A 22,693-nucleotide genomic window follows, 5' to 3' on the forward strand; every position below is an offset into this window, starting at 1 on the left:
TCTTTTTTTGTTATTGAAAAGCGGTACATGCGCAATTACGTATGCTCATTTACCCAATTTTACCGCAAGAAGCTCCATTGAAGAACAGTACGTATCTTGTGGCGCCTACAGAATGGGCCGAGTTGGCGTCAGGTTAGTTGAAGAGCGGCACAGACGAAGTGAAACATACCCAGTGCCACATACCCAGTAGCCCAAGTTGATGGGGCGACTGGTTTCAGACCCTGTTTAATTAGCACAGCATTCCGCTGCGCTATCCATTCGTCCATGGACTCCCAGTAACCCAAGTTGGCGGGAAAATGGTTAGGCACATAGATAGATAGGCAGATAGTCAGTCCCCAAACAATGCCTGAAGTAAGTTACTAAAGAGGAATGAGCGGCGTCACATAACGTCCGAAGCCGTATGGACGAAGATGATACAAAATAATGTACTGTACTCATTTATCCATGATGTAATACCGACCGCAGCGGCAGGGTAAATAAACTCTAGGAATTTTTGCATGTAACTCGAAGTTATCGACGGGCTGCCGCAGTAATTACGGCATGTCCGACAGAACTTCGTGTTGATAAAGCACGTAATTAATCGCAACGACAAAGCCACGATGAAGGAAGTCACTGGCGTTACGAGGCTCGGCGTGTCTATGTTGTCTTTCGTCGTGCTTGTGCCTGCAGTGTGCGATGACCTTGGAGCAAGCGCAACAAGATATCCTTCTGCAGAGGTCCTGTTTACGCCACCATGGTGCTGTTGCTACTTACGCCACTGCTGCCGGTCGAGCCTTGTCAGGCAACTCACACGACGCTAGCGCTTTGGCTATGGATACGTCCTTTTATATCGAACAACGGTACGTACCCAGCGGCAAGCACATACCAAGTGACTCACGTTGGCGTCAATGAAGTTCATTGCATACGCAGCGGCACATATAGCAGTGGCACATTCCCATTGACCCAAGATGGACGGAATGAAATTGATTGAACAGTAGCGCATGCTGGCTCTCACCTACCCATCCCCCATGTTGACGTCAAACAGGTTCTTGAAGCGCAGCACATACCCAGTTGCACCCACCCAATGACCCAAGTTGGGGCGTATGAGATTCATTGTAGAGCGGCACATACCCAGTGCCACGTGACCCGTGACGTGAGTTGACGAGGAAGTGGTTACATGCAGACGGACAGACGGACGGGCCCCGAAAAGTACTTAAGTATCCTAAAACATCAGGACGGCAAGTTGGGCCACTTGGTTGGGATTCAGAGTAATACAGGAACAAAAGAAAGGTATAAAACGACGACACGGCGCTGACTCTTAACTGATATTTTATTGAACATATGTCTAGCATATATATAGGTGCCAGTTGATAACGCTGGCATGCATGAGACACAGAGATGCATCGTGGCAACTGTGACAAACTGGCGCATAATGAAAATTGACATCGGTAACACAGTTCCTTGTCATGAAGAGCCATAGACGGTTCGGTTGTTCCTAACCTTTATATTGTAGGCCTCGGCGGCTTCCCTTGTGAATTGGCTGGCGTGCTTCAAAATGACAATAGTTTCTTTACTCCCTTCGAGATGCCCAGGTTAAGAAATGTGGTAAAGACTGCATAGTACGTGGCAATGATGAAGAAGCCTTCATCAATGGTTGCGGTATCTCAGTAGAAGCCTTTCTTGAACTTCTTTCCTTTTACTTGAGATCTATCTTTGTTTCATGGAGAGGGGGTCTGTATATACAAAAATTGGGTGTATACATTGGCTCGTGCGTAGCTCCTATCATTACTGACATTTTTCTAGGTTATATTGATAGGCAACTAGAGCGCCACCTTGCTATGCTTTCCAATATGGTTTTTTGCTATGTTGATGATTTAGTTATATTTTTTACCAGTGACATTCACGCCCAGCGTGTTGATGAAATTTTAATGTCATTCAGGCAGCACGGCAAAAGCCTTCATTTTACTTTCGAAGTCCCTAAGGACCATCAACTGCAGTTCCCAGACATGAGATTACGCTTTGGTAAAAATCATGTGTGCTGGAAGTATGATCCCAGGTCGGTTAAGCCCATTTTAAACTATATATCCGGTAATTCTAATGTAGTGAAGCGGGCTATAGCGAAGACTATCCTAAATGCCGCATTAAAGAAGTCGTGTTTTCATATGTCGAAGGCTGCTTTTTCTGATCAGGTAAATCGTTTACTGGACGCCGGTTACCCCAAAGTGATTATTTCATCTGTGAGTGAAAGTATGGTCCGCGGCGTCAAGAGCATAAATGACCAAGGTATTAAAACTAAATTAAAAGAAAGAAAGGAAAAACGCAGTAGTACCATATGTACACAAGTTGGCGCATACGCTTAAAAACGTTGGTTCAGGGTACAGCATTGATGTTCGTTTTTCTGCGAAACATAAGACAGGTCGCATATGCCCTTTAGTTGATGATTTGCTGAAGTAAAATCAAGTGAAGGGAAAACGCACTGTCAAACATGTGAACAGGTACATCACTTGTGCTAAGCAGGTTGAGTATGTCATTCCATTATATTGTGGTAGAGAGTAAGCGGGACAAACGAAGCGCTGTGTGAATGTTCGACTTAGGTAGCATGATCTATCTCTTCAAGGGGTTGCGCCACTTCAACTGCCGGAGCATTGCAAGTCGTGCGGTTGTCGCCCCGAACTTAACAAAGCTAGTGTCATTTTTAAACACGCGAGCCATTTGACAAGGAGAATCGCCGAGGCCTACAATATAAAGATTAGGGACAAGGCATGCATCAGCGAACCGTCTATCGCTCTTCATGACAAGGAATTGCGTTACCTATGTCAATTTTGATTATGCGTCAGTTCGTCACAGTTATCTCGATGCATCTCTGTGTCTCGTGCATGTCGTGCTTATCAACTGGCACCTATATATATGTTAGATATATTTTCAATAAAATATCAGTTGAGAGTGAGCGCCGTGTCGTCGTTTTATACCTTCTTTTGTCCTTCTCTTGTGCTGCGCTGTAACCAACCTTACTACAAATCCTAAAACATGTTTTCTTTCCGGTGTCTTCTTGTTACCCAAATTTCGCCCGAAAATCGCATTATGTGGCCCGGATGGTCCACCACTTGGCACTGTTACTCACCTGGTTTGTCTACACTTAAAAAAGTGTACACCCTTTGGGGCTTATCTTGTTCCACAACAATAATCGTCATCTGCCTTGCCCGCATTTCCTTCAACGCTACGAGCCCGGTACTTCCAAGTCACGAGCAGCTTGCGCGTTGTCAGCGTGACACAGCATTGTCGACAGGAAAGTAGCGAGCGCCGAGTTTTCCAGAAAAGGAACGCAAGCAAGACAAATGCCGATTATTGTTGTGGGATATACATACAACCTTAAGGGTGCAACCGTTTTGAGAGTGTAAAGAAAAGCTAATATTGCCTCTGTTCACGCTTCTAAATAATGTCTAAAACATGGCGGCTATGACGTTACCTGATCGCTTTCGGAGTATGCAGTCCACGAGGCTTCTTCCGTTTCGTAGCTGTGGCTACGATGTGAACACATAAAAATACAACTTACAACTAAACATATCGCGGCTGCATCCATCTCACCATGACTGTTAGCGGTAATACATTAGGATTGAATCAATATAGGTAAGCAATGTATTGCCACCTTCAAAACGAGTGTGTGACACGTGTACTGCAGTGAAACTGCTCTTCCGCGCTTCCCTAAGAACACTCACCGCCATCTAGCGCCGCCACCTCGAAGCCTGCGCGTGGCGTCCGAAATGCATGGCGTGCCAAAGCGTGCGAGCGCCGAGAAACGCGTCATACGACAACCGGGCTTCTTCATGGACACGCTGCGTCAGCTAGTAGCACTGCCCTGAATTCCGCGCGCGCACTCCGAGACGAGAAGCGTTGCGCGCCGTTACCTATCAACGCTGATCATTGTTCTCTTTCCGCCCACTCAGTGGTACATGCTCAGTTACTCAAACTGGCGGGAGGTTCATTGAACAGCGCCGCATATCCAGTGCATTCATGACGCAGCTCGCTGAAGCGTTGGCATGAAAGGCGTTTATTGAGAAATGGCAAACACCCGTTGTAGAATACGTTGTTGTTCCTTTTGATGCATATAAGCTCAGTGCAATTTCTGTAGAAAACGCGTATCAGTACTTCAACGCCAGGCGGATGCTTTTAGGCTACACCGCCTTTCCATATTTGGTAGGACCGCGACTTGTAACGTATTCCTGGCTATAAGAGTATTTATGTACTGCAGATATTTCATTGTGTCCGGGCTTATATTCAATGTTCTGATAAAATATTTGCTACATTAATGTGGTCTTCTATCTATGAGCCTATGATGCGGGATAACATCTTTAGACCCATATGTGCTGGTGGACTTGGTCTAATGGATATGTTTATGCGACAGAGTGTTTGTCGTCCCTTCTTTTTTTCTTTAGATATTTCACACCGAACACTACGATCATTCAAACAAGTTAACTTAGTCAATGTTTTACCCAGCCTGGTAGTTTCATCCCAACATTCTGAACGACATTGTTTGCGGGGTTTTATTCATGAAGTATATTTCGCTCTGCAGTTAATGTTGGATTTTGCGCAATATGTCTGAACAGTGTCCAGAAAACAATTAACTTTAAAAATAGTTGAAATCAATGATTTCCTCACTTCCTTTTTACCGTTCTACACTTTCCAGTCTGCCATGGGATGACATACTTCAACGAGTCCGCAAGATCCCTTTATACCGATGTACAAAAACATTTGTCTTTAAATTACGCAGTGAAACGCTACCTGTGAGAACTTGATTGCACAATAAAGGCACTTTTGTATGCACTCTTAACTGTCGTCTTTGCGACGCACCCGAAACTATAGAACAATCCTTCATAAGTTGTAAAGATGCAATAGTTTTTGAGGATGTGCTTCAAAGGACTCTTAATAAAGACTTCGTTTTGAATCAGCATACCACCCGATAGTTGATTGCACCCTACGGACAAGACCAGAAATTAGATGTGTGCTTCCTAATTCGACTACATAGCGTATGCAAGACACGCATGTTGGACCGAGGCGCTGAACTCGTGGGTTCGTAGAAATTTAACAGAGTTTCAGCCAAACTGGTGCCACCTCTTGGTAAGTTTCCTTTCGTTGACGCTTTTTTAATTTAGAAACTAATGGTACTTTTCGTGTGGTGCATGGTGTGCACAGTGTGATTTATAGGTCCTTTCTAGGCCATTAGTATGAGATGTTGTGAAGCGAAGAGACTTCGTCGCGAAGACACTGCAGTGCGTGGTGCCGAAAATGGAGCTCCTATGGAGCCGCTCTTCGAGCTTACGCTGCAACTGTGATGAGTGTGCCGCGCTGTGCCTTTGTTTTTTGAAGAACCCTTGTTACGGGGGCTCGATCCCGTTCAGCATCGGAGAAATTTAAGGGATCATTTTCGTCATTGTGGGGCGTTGCTTTCCCAGTGCCACATAACTAGTTACCCAAGTTGACGGCAAAGACGTTAATTGAAGAGCGGCACACACCTGCTGGCACGCAATCAGTAATTCATAGACACAAGTTGCTCTGAGGCTGGTTTTTAACCCTGTTCCGTCGGCACAGCAGCCCGACGCGCTACCCATTCCACCATGAACGGCACAGCGATCCAGGTGGGCGGTACTATGGGTACAAACAAGCTTACGTAGATGCAAATATATATAGAAGCATACATGCAAAGTACCTGGAAAGTACGTGAAGTTCCATAGTAATACTGATGCTGTGAAAAGAGAGATGTGGAAGAAAGGAAAAGGCAGAGCGCGCCGCTTATTTCCAACGATTTTACGTGACCTCATGGCGTCAGCAGTGACAGTTCAGTGCGAAGTATAACAGGCGAATTTTTTATACACAAAGGTGTTTGAATCAACGCTGAAACTACGCGCACCCCTTTTACTGCGACTAGCATTCTTTGGGAACTTCATCCTGTTTGCGGAATTTACATATCTTTCACATACCGGGGGATCCAAGATGTCTTCTACCTTGTGCCACCAGGTCTGTGCTGTCCGCTGTTCTTCCGAGGAGACAACAACGGCCACTGCGTGCGTTCCCGGATAGACAACTTGCTGCTGGCTGTCGGCTGGTTTATAGTAGACAATTTGAGTCACGTGGTATTCCGCATCAGTATGCGTACATTCTTGGCCAGTCCTCCAGAACGGGTGTTCCAAGTGACCGATAGTGTACGTAGCCCTAAGAAGTTCGGCAACATGTCACACTCCTGTAACACGTGAAGGCGAAAGCCCGCTGCACACTTGGCAATGCACCGCCTCGCATCATCGCTTTGCTGCTTTGGCAGTTCGGCTTCTTCGGCTCGCTTTCGACGCTGAGCTGCGGCGTCGCGCGCTCGTATAGCGGGGTCATACTCGTGCCAACGACGTTTCTCTTCGACATTACGTTGCATCCTCTCAGCAGAGCATTGAAACGTATGCTGTTCTGTGTGTTGTGTGGGTGATTTCAATGAATATATGCCCTGTTCGCTTCACTTTGCTGAGCGCTTGTAGCCTCAGCCTTACGAGGGTACGAGCCATTGCATTTATTCCTTACTTACGGGAGTATGAGCCATTGCTTACGGTGTATATGAGCCATTCAGAAGGCAACGTTTTTTTTTTTGTACCAACCTGCTAAACATCGCGTTTCTGTACGTTGTATGTGTGATTCCAATGAATGTATGCATTGTACGATTCGCTTTGCTGAGTGTTTGAAGCCTCTGCATTACGAGAGGGGTGAGCCATTGCACTTTTTGCTTCCTTAGAATGGGGTGGGGGGAGCGAGAGGGGTTGTACCATTGGACCGGATGACGCGTTCTTTTCTTTTTCAAGGTCTTCGCGGATATGAGCCACTTAAGGCTTTCGCATTAATATATTAAAGAAATAGCGCGCCGTTCAAAAGAGATACCTCCGCGTCGAACACGACTACTTGATCGACAGCCATTGTAACAATGCAGTCACTGGCATACCAGGCACCCTGCGAAGCTCTAGCTGGGTTGTAGTGATTACAAGATTACAATACTCTGTCGCGGTATCCATTCGGTATTGTAATTACCACCAAGATTGCCCCTTCGTGTGTCTGCTGATGCGCCGCAAAGGGTTTAGACATTCACAGATAGGATGAGGGTATCACATGGGGTACAATAATTATCATAATAATCATCATAACAGATAAAGAACATCACTGATTACACATACCTCTAAAGAAAGATTGCTAACCACTTTAACTTTCTGAATGACTTCAAAGCATGGATTCGCCGACGATATATTTTCTTTCCTCAATGCACTGAAACGCACTTCAGTCATCCTGCGGCGGTATCCGAGCGTGAAGTATTCACAAGGTGGTAGGACATTCGTACAACACCTACGCAGTTTTTAAATTGCTGATAATCTGATGTACAGACATGAGGGGTGTAGTTTTTAGATACCGTACAAGGAAGATCCATTTCTGTTCTACCGAGAGGGTGTCTGATCTTTAGTGAGGGTCAGTGGGCCTCCCAAATTTCGTCGCAGTTGGAATAATATAGACGCCAGGAGCTCTCGTCAGTACTCGTGTTCTTTTGATGTTTCAGGGGGGTTTCAGGATGAGCTTTAGCTCGGGGGCTACTATCAAAATACAGGAAAACAAAAAAAGCATTTTCCACGGCCACCACCAGGGGCGTAGCCAGGCGGAAAGGGGGGGGGGGGGCTTATGAGGCGTCAGCCTCCCCCGAAATTTTTTCGTGCTGTCATGCACCGTCGACCAAAACAACACCCGGCGCCGGAAATCATTCTGGATTTTGTCTAGAATGTCTATTTCACGCTCGAAAAGACATTTCAGCGCGAACATGGTGAAATTGCGTCGGATTTCGCAGCAACGCCCATGCACCGGGAGTCACATAACGCAAGGAGCCCCATCCGAGCACAAAGTTTCAAGGGCGTTTTGATGGCGATCGGGCTCGTCGCGGCATCTCGCGGAGGCCGCGGAACCTACGGAGCGTATTAATTTCAATTCCGAAACATTATGGTTATAAAGTTCTCATAAACGTTTTATGCGAAAAGTGCACTAACATTTCGAAAGTCGTGCTTTAGATCTTCAATTCTGGAACATTGTGGGTTTAAGGTTCTTATAAATATTCAACGCCAAAGGCGCATTGACTTCTCTAAAGTTGTAGATCAGACCCTATAACGAGAAAAGCCAAATCAACACACTATCAGACAAGCGAGGTCCGATTAGCCAAAGCGTTGTGATGGTTCATTTGTGCCGTCATGTCAGAGAAAAGAATATCAACATTTTTTTATTGAGCGCCAAAGCATCCATGTCAAACCAGCAAAGGTAACTACGTTATACTTATTTTTTTTTGTAGTTTGACTTTTATTCGCGAAGACACACTGAGCTTCTTTAATTTTTTTGTTCTCGCTATCCGCGGGCTGCCAGAGCCAGCCAGAGCGCATGCGTTTTTCTCGTGTTGCCCCGACCACCACGCAGCGCCCTTCGGTGAGCGTTCGGTTTTGTCTGGCCGAGTGGATTTTCGCCTGGCAGAGTTTTCAATGCTTTCTGTCTAGGAGACGAGAAAAAGAGACAATCGTCGCTCGCCGGCATCACTGTGTGGACTCGACGGATTGCAACGCGTTCGCTTGAGCGCAACCTCTCCGGAAAGTCTTGTCTCGCCGGTGTATGATGCCGAGCAGTATGCGTATGCTTCTCTGTGGACCGATCTTCTCACGCTTTCTTCGATATTCCATCGGTAGCTACAACATAGGCGCCCGAAGTAAACATTCGATTGTGGCCAACATGCTTTCCTTCGCGTTTTTCTTTTTTTTTTGGTGCTCCCGCACCGCAAAAGAAAGAAAAAGACATTGTTGTGACTTGGCGAATTGGCGCATGTTTAAAGGTCAACTTTGTTACTACTTCTTTTGCGGAAAGTAATGGACCACGGAACACTTCAGTTGCCGGCTACTCTTTTTATATTATTGTGATAGCAATGATATGGACACTCTAGGCCCATTTCTGCCATCTACGTTGCACTCATGTTCCGTATAACTTAAGTCCTATGCGATAAGATCGTGACTGCGCACCGCATGCTGTATGTGCAAGTGAAAGCGTTGGGGGGTGGTGGTGGCATGGGTGGGCCGAGGCTGGCGGCTCAGTCATGCGTGAGCAAGGAAGAAAAGCCGGAAAGAAGCGCGCCGCCTTCCGTCGCGCGCGATTCATCTGGGGCAGTAGAGGGTGGGTGGTTGGGCGCGGGCTTTAGGATTCTTTGATCTGTGAATCTATATGATTGCTCAACATGTTTATTTGCCTGGTTTGATGCATTATATACAGTGACTTTTCCTTAGACACGTAGATTTATTGGAGACTTATACCTATATTTAAATATCTTTTTGCGAGGTCTTGTGTATACGTGCAGTGAACTTTGTTTCCATTGACACTTTTTTGCCATTTATCAAGCTGCATCTTCGCATTTCTAATGCACGAGGGCGAGTCAAATGAAAGTGAGCCAACCCACCCTGCGCAATAATGGTTCCATTTATTACGTGCGACCCATGCGCGTAGCACACAGGCATCTCTCATTTACAAAAGAGACACGCAGGTGTGGGGATAAATGTTCTTTAATGCTCTCATGCAGTGAGTTGAACATATTTGTGTGACATAATGGATGCTCCAAAAGTTGAACAGCTTGGCGTCGTGAGGTATTTGACAGCTCAAGGTGTTTTACAAAATAAATTAGACCCCGTATGTTTGCCGTCTACGCTTAACATTCCATTTCAATGGCCTCTGTGAAGCGTTAAAGCAAAATGTTCAAAGAAGGCCTTGAAAGTTGTAAAGATGATCCCAGAACGGACCAAAGCCGCCATGCAATCACCCCCAACACAATTGCAAAGGTTGATGAACTGACTAGACAATAACGGGGGATAAGCATCGATGAACTGGCAGTGCGTGTGAACATCAGTCACGGTTCGGTTCACACCATAATTCACGAACATCTCGGTTATCAGCTCTTGATGCCCAAGATTTTGAACCACCGCCAGAAGACGGAGAGGTTCGGCGCTGCCTTGGGTCATTTGATCCGGTATCACAATGAAAGGGACGACTTCTTGTTTGCATTTGTGACCAGGAACGAATCATGCTGCCACTACTATGAGCCTGAAACACGACGGCAATGCTTACAGTGGAAACATTCGAATTCCTACTCCCCAAAGAAACCAAAGGCCATCATTTCCGCCGGAAAGGTGTTGACTTTTTTTTTCAATTGTTGGGGGCCATAACTGATCGAATTGTTAAACTTGGAGAGACTATCAATCATTTCCGATATTGTGAAACGCCGGATCGGCTGTGTGTCGCAATCAAAAACAAAAGACGTGGAAAATAGACGAATGGGGCCATCTTGCTCCACGACAATACCTGTCCCCACGTCCCCGATGTGGTTAACACAAAACAGGCAACGTTCAAGTGGGAAACGTTGCAGCATCCGCCATACAGCCGACACCTGTCGCCTTTAGACTTCCACATTTTGGGTCAATTGAAAAAAATACAGCTCAGGGGAACCAGATTCGCGTCGGACGATGATGTGAAAGAGTCAGTTACAGACATTTTGAAACAGCAACCCAAGGTGTTTTATCAGACGGTAACTACGAGACTCGTTAATCAGTGGGACAAATGTCTAAATGCTCATGAAGACTACTGTTAAATAAAGTACCTCGTTTGTCATATATTCGCATGTACTCACTTTTATTTTACTCGCGCCCTCGTATATTTCGCAGAACTCCTGCTTTTTATATGTGCTCTGCCTATAATTTCGGTGCAATTACTCACAATACACGACGGATGACAGCTGCTCCTGCGCAGCACATTGGAACAAAGGACAGCGTAATTGAGATTTTCCCCTGGCGATTACGTATGTATAAAAATATAAACGTGGTTCTCGAATGAGGAAGTTTCGTTAAAATATTTGTCCTCAACTTATTAATGCCATGGCCTTTACATTTTTTATATCAGCAGCATGCACTGCTTTTCTGGTTTCGAACTGATGTAGTTCTAAAGTTCGTGTGATATTTTCTTTGCTTAGTAAATAGACAAAAAACATGGAAGCATAGATATAAGTTATTTTGGGCAAAATTTTTGGGACATACGAATATATTGTTTTATGAAAAAATACACATTTTACTTGTCTTGACGGTGCGTAACGTTTAATAATTCGTGCAGCATTTTTTTGGGAATGGCAATGCAGTTATTATTCATATATTTGATCCCTTGACAAATTTTACAAGGAGGAGGCCGAGCTGAAGCTCCAAATTCATATATCGAATTTGTCCGCTTTACACAAACTGCGATATTCATGTAATCCGCTCAGATAATGTCCAGTTTTGAGACTTCTGAGGTAGGATGAATAAATTCTTTTGATGCAAAATTACGGATTTGCAAAGTTTGTGCTTCTGTTTTCTAGAACTTACCAATTTTCCGCAAATCTTGCAGAAACCGTCAATTCATAAATATTTTCTGGTTGTCTCAGTGACTAGAATATTACTTTTTCTCTCAAGTGGTGATATCCTCATTCAAATCGGTACAGCGATTGTCTCGTAAAAGCATTTCTTCACTTTACATGTATTTGAGCAGTCGGCCTCAGAGTTGGCCCCCAGCAAATGAAGTCTTTTTAAGAGGGCGTGTAATCGATCTTGTTGCTATGGGTTCATTACGAGAAACAGCGCGAGAAATAATGTGACAAGATAGAAAGGCCATACAGGCGCTGCCTATAGTCACATTAAAGTGCCTGTGCAGTTTTTTTTTTTATCGCGATATCTATCGCACTGTTTCCCGCAAAAAAAAAAATGGATCTTAAGGCCGAACATGTTAGTAGCTGACTGAAGATATAGCCGCCTGGAGTAGAATTCTAACTCCGATCATGAGCATATAAATTCGATTTACTGCTTCTACTTCCTATCACCCATGGCAACTGCTGTATAAGAATACGCTTATCAAAGCCAGTTAGCCACAGGGCACGAAAACAGTTAAAATAGGTTGGAGTGCATCCATCAGGTGTACCAAGTCATCTCTGGCCCTTTGCTGCTATCCTGGAAACGTGTAAAATCAGTGCTTAGTATCGGTACTAACATATAGGGTAGAAACTTGGGAGGTTAAAAACGAGGCATGACAATATTATAAGGACCACGTAACGAGCGATAGCAAGAAAAATATTATAGGCCGGACGTTAAGCAAAATGAATACAGGGGCATTGCACAGAGAACAAACGGGGATAGCCGATATTGTAGTTGAGATCAAGAGGAAGAAAGAAAATGGATTTGGGCACGCCGTGTATTACGTATATGGCAGATAAGCGGTGACCCATTAGAGTTACATAATGGGTGTCAAGAGAAAAAAAAAGCGTAGTCGGGGGCGGCAGGGCACTATGGCTTGGTGAATTAAGAAAATTCGCAGGCGTAAGATGGTGTCAGGTAGCACAAGACAAAAGTAATAATCAAAAGTAAATACTCGGGGGATATCTTCCTGGTTGAGAACTGGAAAAAAGAACATAGAAGAATCCAACCGCAATGCATTTTAATTTTAGAAACCCACCGTCTGCACTAAATTGTGCCTGGAGGTTCCTTCTTCTTTGATTCAAAAGTAAGAATTATTGGCGATTGCTGGGACAGGCCTTCGCACTGCGATGGAAGTTAATAGAATTATTATTATTATTATTATTATTATTATTATTATTATTATTATTATTATTATTATTATTATTATTATTATTATTATTATTATTATTATTATTATTATTATTATTATTATTATTATTATGAATTCACTTTCTAACTCATTTTATTCCTCACAAATCCCTCCTAGCCCTCATAAGGCATACACAGTGGCGGTAAATTTCACCAACTCATTAGGAGCTGCTCCGTTTGAAAAGCCTTGATGAGATCGCTGGACGAAGGTCTTCGCCCAGCAGTCAACAATAAATAGGTTCAGGGTGACGATAGATGATACTCGTATACACTGATCTGTAGCGACCGTTCTTTCCTTCATTATCCCCACTCCTCGAAAATCCACTTTTTTCTCGCCGTGCGGGTCATTGCCCCTTAGTCCCCTCACCGTCCCTCGACATGGGGGTCATTGCCCCCTGCTCGCCCGACGGAGGCACCGCCACAGCCACTCGGCAAACCAGCTTTTACACTTTAATGAAGCCAGTCGACTCTCCGTTCTCGAACAGTCATAACGTGTGTAACTTGCCTCGGCTAAACCGAGCTCCCAACATTTGTACGGGGCGACCCGAGATCATAAGATGAAGGAGTGGGGCCCAAGCCGACACTTGCCGTGTGCGTTTGCCCAGAGCTCGCGGGTGACTAGATAAAAAAAACTGCATTCTGAAGCTTCCCGTATCGCTACGGGCGGCGAGTATTCGGCAGCGAATAAGGCCGAGTACGAAACCATGGCGCCGAAAACGCACGCGTGCGATTGACTGCCGACAAATTTTTACTCTCCTCTTGTTTTTTTTTCCTTTTCCTGGTGCAAGGTATCCGACCGAGTTCAGCTGGAATAACATACCTGCCTTTCGATTTGTCACTTCGTATGCGAAATTAAACGCGGACGTGACTGAATAGGTTATGCTTACAAGCACTCAATTCCTCGAGAAAAACTTGCGAACATTATTGCTTATATTCGCGTTCGGCTTCCTGCGTCTCTTGCACAGAATGCACAGGTCATAAGAGCCCGGGCATAGAGCCAAGAAACAAACTGAAAAGAAAATGAGGCATTAAAAATTTTTTGAGCACTTCATTTTTTCACAGGGGTATGCGCAATTTTTGGCAGAGGCTCGTAAAATATGCGCACGTAATTTATGGCAGAGGTAGTAATTACCTAATACACTTCGAGATATGCCTACACAAGCATCAGCCATAACGTGCCCCTCATTCTCGACCAAGTATAAACGAGATTCCTCATTTAGGTCTCCGAAGACAACGGAACAATCAACATAACTCTAAAAACGCATGAATGTGAGCAAAAACGAGGGCTTGAAGTTATTTGCCATGGCTCTAATCAGGCCAGAGTCGTTCAGGTTTCGCCGCACACTGAACTCTACACATTCTGAAAATTGGGCGCATGTTAAATAATTACGACAGTGTTCTTTCCGGACATTGGGAAACATGGCCGATAACGGACGCATGACGCTTTCGAACGCAAGCTCTGTAAATAAATGACACTCGATCTCTACGCTTGGTGCACTCGTCACACCGAAGGCGCTCGCAATTTTCTCAAAGCCTAAATTTTCTGGTCCTTTGAGTTCTTTCATGACGTCCAGCAAACTTTCCACGCAGTTCTTATTATACGCCTGTAAAGCTCTGGAACACTTGCATAAGTAAGGTTCGGGGAAGATTATCTAACCCATACGTTTAATCGACACCGTTAACCTGTGCATAACGTGATTCATAACATGGCGCCCACTGCCAGCAAACATGGAATTTGCTGGCACCTCTGGTTCTTCCAGAGCAGCGGGGAAACCTTGGGACCATATTATAGAATGCCTTCAAACACGCAGAAACGACGGCTTAGGAATACTCATTTAGTCCCTAACTGACCCACGCACTTCATAACAATACCTATATTCCCTCTAAATATATACTTGACACATGATCTCGTTCTTTCTGGACAGTGTGAAACTTCCATATAACGTTTTCAAGTACTTCTAGTCACCCAGTCAGTAAACAATACAAATAAAACAAAAGCACTTCTATTTACAGCATAAATGTAGCTAAAACTAAACGGCCCGGTCGGCATTTTGCAGCCGCAGCACACCTTGACCGGGGCCTCTAGCAGAGCTGTACGAAACGGTACCATCGTCTTCGACCACCAACAAACAGTTCAGCGAGGAGTTGTAAGTAACTTGACGTCCCTCCGGGGTGGGCGCCACCTGTAGGTCAACAGAGAAACGGTGGAAATTCTTTTGCCTGCAAGTTTTGGAGCGTACGTCGACGCGACATCTGAGAGCCTATGAGCGAAGGAAAATTTCCCTGCTGCAAATAGAACATACAATTGCAGTCGCACATGCAAACACACCGTCAGCAGCCGTACTGCTCAGATGCACGGCTGTTTGTGCGAACGTCAATTTGTATTTTTCCTACGCTTTTCTTCTTTCTTTATTGCTTGTCGAGTGATTTCATTTTCATTAAATTTACACCCATAGTATCATTCAAAAGGTTCCACCGAAAAGAAAAACAGTTAACTGCAGAAATGCTCCAATTTCTAAGCGGCACCTCTGTTCAACTATAGTCCTAGACGATCCCCGATTTTTCCTCGGGCACGGGCTCGTGCCACTATTACCGTGTATCAGTCTCAATATTAATCCAGGCAAGCTTAACTAAGTTAAACAGCCCAATATATTTTCACATAAGTGCCATCAACTAAGTTAGATATATTTGCAGAAAATGTCCCCCTTACTTAATGCAACTTATGCGCAACGAGATTAGGAGGAATCAGAGGAATGCGGCGACGGGGTACTAGCTATGTGAGTGGAGCCATGTTGCGTGGCGAGCGGGCTGCCACTTTGCAAGGCTATACAACATCGATGATACGGAAGCTCAGGCTGTAAGTGATGCTACATAATAAGTTAATCAGAGCCATTAGACGAGCGGCTACCCCAGGTGCAAGGCACACAGAGCACCGACTCCCGACAGATTTCCTGGAAAGAAACACGCGAGCTTTTGGGCACATATTTCACAGGATGGAAAAGAGGAATTAAGAGCAGAGCAACCTTAGTCAAATCACTAACGCATGCGCAGAAACCAAACAGTAAAAAGGCACAAAAAGTGATACCCTTCTTGGAGTAACCTTGTGTTGACACACTTTTGCGATACATTCCTTCAAGATAAAGGCAATCTATAAACGACTCGTTCCGAGCAGGAAACCAGCAGCTATCTTTGCGCAGTCTCGATTACATAGCTTGCGCTTCTTGGACAGCGTTTCTAGCGCCAAAAGAAAGGCACGAACGTTTCCTTTTTGCGCGACCTCCTTCAAATTATGAGATTGAAATGTCGTGACCTGAGTAAGCTCCGCGGTTTGCTTATCGTGAGTTTAAGTCATATTAAACTGGGTTATGTTAATGTGATATTAAGCAATATGAAGGCAATGAACAGTTATGTACTTTGTAGTACTTATATAAAGAGATAAAACGTTAAAATCTGAGTCATTCGCCGTGGTGGCTCGGTTGCTATGGTCTGCTGCTACTGAGCTTCTAAGTCGCGAGTAAGATTTCTCTTGTGTGACAAGAACGAGGTGCTGGTTAAAGAATCCCATGTTGACCAAATTATTGGGGGAACCCCACTGCGGCGAAACTTTTTTGTACCTTGGGATGTAAACTCGATCACTTTTACTGAAACTATTCCTTAAAAAACCGCTGTGGTTAACTTATCCATATTCATTATGGGTGACATTCGCGGCTTCAATTTAACAATATTTGTTTGAAAATCAACAAGCTAGTCTAATGGATTAAGTCCACCTAGTTCGGCTATCAGTTGTGTTGTGAAGATGAAATTAGGCGGGGGAATATATATTTTTTTTCATTTGTTTCATCCTGGTTTGCATGTTTCAAATAAACACGAATCTGAGAAGAAAAAAAGAAAATTGGAACACGAAACGAAGAAATACTGGAGGTCAAATAGTTTTGTTTATCTCTAAGTTTATGTGGAGAATATCAGAAATGCAGGGGTTCTACAATTTCAGTACAGCGCATACACACGGGATGTTTCAGCTAACTTGCGCCAAGCCTTAAAAAGTCCACATGCGGGCTACGCAAATGCAGCCAACTAAGTATTTTAACTGTGCTCTTGAGCAACACAATGTAGCTTTTACTGAAACCTTAGATATTTATTTCCAAACAATTAATTACACAGCTTTTAATTAATTACTTTAAGCGCAATATCTGCCGCGTGGAAATTGGGGAGCGTTGTTATTGAAAGATGTACAAATAATTCATTGCCGAGGAGATGTCTGATGTTGTTTCAGTTCGTTCGGAGTGCAAAGAAATCTCGCGGGTATTTCAAAAACTACAATTTGAGAAAAAGCCGCCTACGCGCAGCAAAATTATTGCCTCAGACGTGCTATTAACGGAGGCTATACATGGTGCAACATTTGTGTCGCTGAGATATGCCAGCTCTTGTTTCACCATACACGAAAAAGCCCAGATAGCTCCACGCGGTGTGGCGTACGCTATTCGAAAACGTCTAAAGTTAGCGCAACTTCGACGCCACCAAGAAGAGAGAGCCATTGGCTACTGGACACACCGCGTCCACCCTTAATCATAGTCAAATGACCACTTGGATGTTTTCGAACGCTCACAGAATTATCGCTACTGTGGCAGGGGCTTTACAGAGTAAAACATTTTTGTGTGAACCCGAAGAAAACATTTATCTGTGGTGACGCTGTGGTGACCTCTACGCTCTGTAGAGGTCCACGGCGTTGCCTGCTCAACTCGAGCTCTTTAATAAGCGTTATCATCAGATATAACAAACTCAAGCACTCAGTGCTATTCTTCGCCTCCTTGATTAACATTTAGTTTGTGCGTTTCCCTCGTTTTATTTTTTTTGCCCGTTGTTCAGTGCGCCGTTCCATTGTGGAAGCCCTCTTCCATCTGGTCGCTATTTCCTCTCGCAGTCGTACTCGCAGCGAACAAAATGGAGGAAGGATAAAGCTACGAGGGAGGTCTAGTCATAAAATAATTATATAAAGCGCCATGCGTGAGAGGAGAGTTTTCTATAATTATTAAACGTATAGAAATACAAGATGTACTAGAAAAAGAACGAACAAAACATTAAGTTGCAAGGCCTCAAAGCTAGACGTTAGGTCCAATTTTTTTCAAGGTCAACGCCCCGACGGACCACAGATGCAAGCAGGAAAAAGGGACGAGGCAGTCAAGGGAGACAGTTGCCTTGACGATACGTCACGTCATCCTCCCTTCTAAGATTTTTTACCCTCCTCAATCGTTATGAGCGACGTGGCAAAAACACCATAACCTGCGCCCAAGAGGTCTAGGAGTGTAATTCATTTCCAAGCAAAAACGTCACGTCACTTTTACCCGACCTGGTGTGCTGGTGGCGTCCTGTCCTGGTGCAGGCTCTGCCGCGGAGTGCAGGCTGCTGTCACTGACACGAAAAGAAGGAAGGGAGGAAGACGCATTGCAACTCAGAAAGCAAAAAGTAACAAGGAAACAAACGGTCGCCACTACATGTACTGATGTCGTTATAACAAAAATTTTGCAGCGTAATCCGACAGCGTGCAGCCACGCCAGTTAGCGTCTTACTAACGAGAGCCCCTTCCGTTGTATTAGGCTCCAAATCAGGGCAAGTGTTGCCATCGGTGGACGCCGCGTTTGACTTGTTTGACCGTTTCTCCGCCTTCTCAACAGTCCCTGCCACGTGGCTGCCGCGAAAAAAAAAAGACAACTGCATGTTGTCAGGAAGCGGAACGTGCAGAGAGTGCCGAGATGGGAAGCATATGGATGAGAAGCAAATGGGCAAAAACTATCTTAATGCGTCAGCATTCTTGTGGTACTTCACACACTTTCCGGGGGCCCACTATCCATTTATCTTTCTATCTATGTAAGTAAGTTGGTATCCAACCGTTTTACCGTTAACCTGGGACTCTCGGTAGTCCGTGGCCGAATGGGCAGCGCATCGGTATACTGTGCTGAGGTGAAAGGGTTCAAAGCGAACCAGCGGAATAACTTGGGTCGCTCAGTACGTGGATATGTGAGCATACGTGCCGCTCTCCTACAAACCGCTTTGACGCCGGACATGGGTCACTGTAGACACCGGACTGGGTAGGTACCGCTGTTCGAAGAAACTCTGACGCCAACTTGGAGCACTCGGTACGTGCCGTTCTTCATTGAATGTCTTAGACGCCGACTATACGTGACTAAGTATGTCTCACGGGGAATGCGCCATTCTATACAATGACGGAAAAGATCCCTTGAATTTCTCCGACGCTGAGCGCAATCGAACCCCAAGGACAGCAAACCGAGGCAGTAGCAGATTGCACCACAAAATGCAATCGGCATGTGCCGCTTTTCAACAAACGCCTTCCACGCCAACACTTTAGCGAGCTGCGCCATGAATGCATAGTGTTTGTGCGGCGCTTGAATGAGCCTCTCGACAACGTGTTTCACTATGTGCCACTGAGTGTGTGGCAAGCGAGGGAGCAATTCTCACCGGCGCGCGACGCTTCTCGTATCGGAGGCCACTCGCGCACTGCTCGGCAGTGGTACTAGACAGCGCAGCGTGTCCAGCAATAATCGCTAGAGAGCGGCCCGGTTGCCGCATGACACGTTTCTCAGCGTGCCCACGCACCGGCGCGCCATGGATTTCGGAGGCTACGCGCCGGCTTGGCGGTGGTGGCGGTAGATGGCGCCGAGTGTTCTTGTGGAAGCGCGAAAGTAAAATCCCGCTGCAGTACACGCCCCATGCATAACTCGTTCCGACGGTGGCAATACGTTGCTTCGCTGTATTGATTCAAAGCCAGGGCCGGTTCACCTAACTCGGCAAGAAGCTGATCGAGAATACGCGCCCAGACCGGGGAAGAAGTATACAGAAAGCTTCGCTTTATGAAAGGAATTACGAGCTTCAAGTAGTAAATCTTTTACACTAATATCTAGCTAAGGTTTATTTACTGTTTCACCGTGTAATTCTGCATAGAACACAGCTGGCAACTGGCACAACAGTAGTACAGATGGTTATACAAGTTCTCAACATGAGTGCTGTCCTTTGTATTGCCTATTCGGCAAGACAGCAGCGGCAGCCACGTTGAGCAAAGCCCAGCACCGTTCATCTGGGAAGCTACCTTCACTTCGTAGGGAAGAGTGCTGTGTAAGTGCGATGAATTATAATACACACAATGGAGGACAGTATATAATAAAACAGAACTGCTTAGTGCAATGGTAACTTTGGGCATTCACAATGATCAGATATGTGTTGCCTTTGTCGCAAAGTGACATTCATCCCCCAGCGACTTCCTGATTCTTATTTGATGTGTGCCTCGATTGCTGCTGTTCGCGTCTGCTCGCGAAACCATGACCCTGTCAAATAAACCTTAAGCCTATTCCAACGTCCTGTTCCGGCGCTGCTGATTTGTTCAGTAGCTTTGGGACTCCTTGTCACCTAGCTGAAATAATCGAGCAGTTTCTGTCAAGGCGACTATCTGTGAACACCTCACCTCGGTTGCGCGATCTCCTGGGTTCGCGGGTGCGAACGCCACCAATGAGAGGAGACTCACCGGTTCCCTGCCCAGACACGCTCGCATCAACGCTGCGATCCTGCAAACACGGCACAGGTGCTTGTTTAAACGACGATAGAAGAAGCAGACAATGTCGAAAAGTTGACAATCATTTACAATTCGAAAATTTTAAAGAAGGTGTTACATCGAGACGGATGGCTCGACTATATAGCTACGATTATTTTACAAATTAGCTCAGTTTGTTTATTATCTTTAATATTCGATTTAAGGCATACGTACTGATTCCAACAGTTGCACATTATAACACCGAAATAATTAATGAAGTATTTTGATTACGCTCTCCTTTATGCACCTCCCATTTTCCGGTGCCACAAGAAAATCCCACGAAACATGAGAGAAAGAATGTGACTTCACTGCAGACTTACGCGTCTCGTTTTCGGCGATGCCAATCGTGTGTGTCTCCAAAGAACGAAGCGCGATCACGCACCGCAACAAAACGCGTACGTTTCGATGCGGACGAGCATGTTTCGCCCCGGTATTAGAGAGCTTTAGATTATAGGGACGCAGGCGTGTGGGGCGCCCTAGCGCATGGGGTCACACTACTGAGCATGCGCAGACCTTCTGCGCATGCGCAGTCCTGTGGGCCCAAGCACTAATGTGCCCCAAACGCTTGCGTCCCCCTAATCTAAAACTCTCTATTTACAATGACGGTTTTTACGTGGCTTGCATTAACGAAGCCAATTGTTCTTGGCGTTAGTTTCTGTTTTTTTTCTTCGGGCGTGAAACCTTTCGCGGTTAGGAAACACTGTTGAGAGCGTCGTTAACCAGGCGCTGCAGTGCGTAGTAACCTCTTCTCTTTTTTTTTGCTGCTATTTCGCGGGGTATCCCCAAAATTAAATAGAAAGAACTCACTTAAAAGATAGCGTCACAGGAACAAATAATCCATAATTGACATTAGTTGCTTGCCTAATCGCACATCGCAAGAAGAATCTGCACGACTCCAGCATTTCAGAACAATTTGGAATTGTTATCAATCGAATTAAGACATGCCATTAACCTTACTGTACTGCTATCATCATCATCATTATCAGCCTGGTTACGCCCACTGCACGGCAAAGGCCTTTCCCATACTTCTCCAACAACCCCGGTCATGTACTAATTGTGGCCATGCCGTCCCTGCAAACTTCTTTATCTCATCCGCCCACCTAACTTTCTGGCGCCCCCTGCTACGCTTCCCTTCCCTTGGAATCCAATCCGTAACCCTTAATGATCATCGCTTATCTTCCCTCCTCATTACATGTCCTGCCCATGCCCATTTCTTTTTCTTGATTTCAACTAAGATGTCATTAACTCGCGTTTGTTCCCTCACCCAATCTGCTCTTTTCTTATCCCTTAACGTTACACCTATCATTCTTCTTTCCATAGCTCGTTGCGTCGTCCTCAGTTTGAGTAGAACCCTTTTCGTAAGCCTCCAGGTTTCTGCCCCGTAGGTGAGTACTGGTAAGACACAGCTATTATACACTTTCCTCTTGAGGGATAATGGCAACCTGCTGTTCATGATCTGAGAATGCCTGCCAAACGCACCCCAGCCCATTCTTATTCTTCTGATTATTTCTGGCTCATGATCCGGATCTGCCGTCACTACCTGCCCTAAGTAGATGTATTCCCTTACTACTTCCAGTGCCTCGCTGCCTATTGTAAATTGCTGTTCTCTTCCGAGACTGTTAAACATTACTTTAGTTTTCTGCAGATTAATTTTTAAACCCACTCTTCTGCTTTGCCTCTCCAGGTCAGTGAGCATGCATTGCAATTGGTCCCCTGAGTTACTAAGCAAGGCAATATCATCAGCGAATCGCAAGTTACTAAGGTATTCTCCATTAACTTTTATCCCCAATTCTTCCCAATCCAGGTCTCTGAATACCACCTGTAAACACGCGGTGAATAGCATTGGAGAGATCGTATCTCCCTGTCTGACGCCTTTCTTTATTGGGATTTTGTTGCTTTCTTTATGGAGGACTATGGTGGCTGTGGAGCCGCTATAGATATCTTTCAGTATTTTTACATACGGCTCGTCTACACCCTGATTCCGTAATGCCTCCATGACTGCTGAGGTTTCGACAGAATCAAACGCTTTCTCGTAATCAATGAAAGCTATATATAAGGGTTGGTTATATTCCGCACATTTCTCTATCCCCCTGATTGATAGTGTGAATATGATCTATTGTTGAGTAGCCTTTACGGAATCCTGCCTGGTCCTTTGCTTGACAGAAGTCTAAGGTGTTCCTGATTCTATTTGCGATTACCTTAGTGAATAGTTTGTAGGCAACGGACAGTAAGCTGATCGGTCTATAATTTTTCAAGTCTTTGGCGTCCCCTTTCTTATGGATTAGGATAATTTTAGCGTTCTTCCAAGATTCCGGTACGCTCGAGGTCATGAGGCATTGCGTATACAGGGTGGCCAGTTTCTCTAGAACAATCTGCCCACCATCCTTCAACAAATCTGCTGTTA

The 22,693-nt window shown here is 45.1% G+C and overlaps 1 protein-coding gene across 2 annotated transcripts in view; it reads right to left on the reverse strand.

Moving 5' to 3' along the window:
- LOC135921189 (uncharacterized) overlaps positions 1-22,693 on the reverse strand; it is a 55,395-nt gene that overhangs the window by 15,734 nt on the left and 16,968 nt on the right. The window contains exons 4-6 of one of the 2 annotated variants that reach the window (XM_065455501.1): positions 20,164-20,263; positions 18,037-18,098; positions 13,233-14,872 (exon numbers count right to left, since the gene is read on the reverse strand). In XM_065455501.1, the coding sequence (XP_065311573.1) occupies positions 14,720-14,872; positions 18,037-18,098; positions 20,164-20,263 (315 nt within the window). In that variant the 3' untranslated portion in view covers positions 13,233-14,719. Of the gene's footprint in view, positions 1-13,232; positions 14,873-18,036; positions 18,099-20,163; positions 20,264-22,693 lie in introns of those variants that run through there. The other variant, XM_070539662.1, reaches the window with a different exon arrangement.

This window comes from Dermacentor albipictus, chromosome 5, assembly GCF_038994185.2.
Source record: "Dermacentor albipictus isolate Rhodes 1998 colony chromosome 5, USDA_Dalb.pri_finalv2, whole genome shotgun sequence".
NCBI lineage: Eukaryota > Metazoa > Arthropoda > Arachnida > Ixodida > Ixodidae > Dermacentor > Dermacentor albipictus.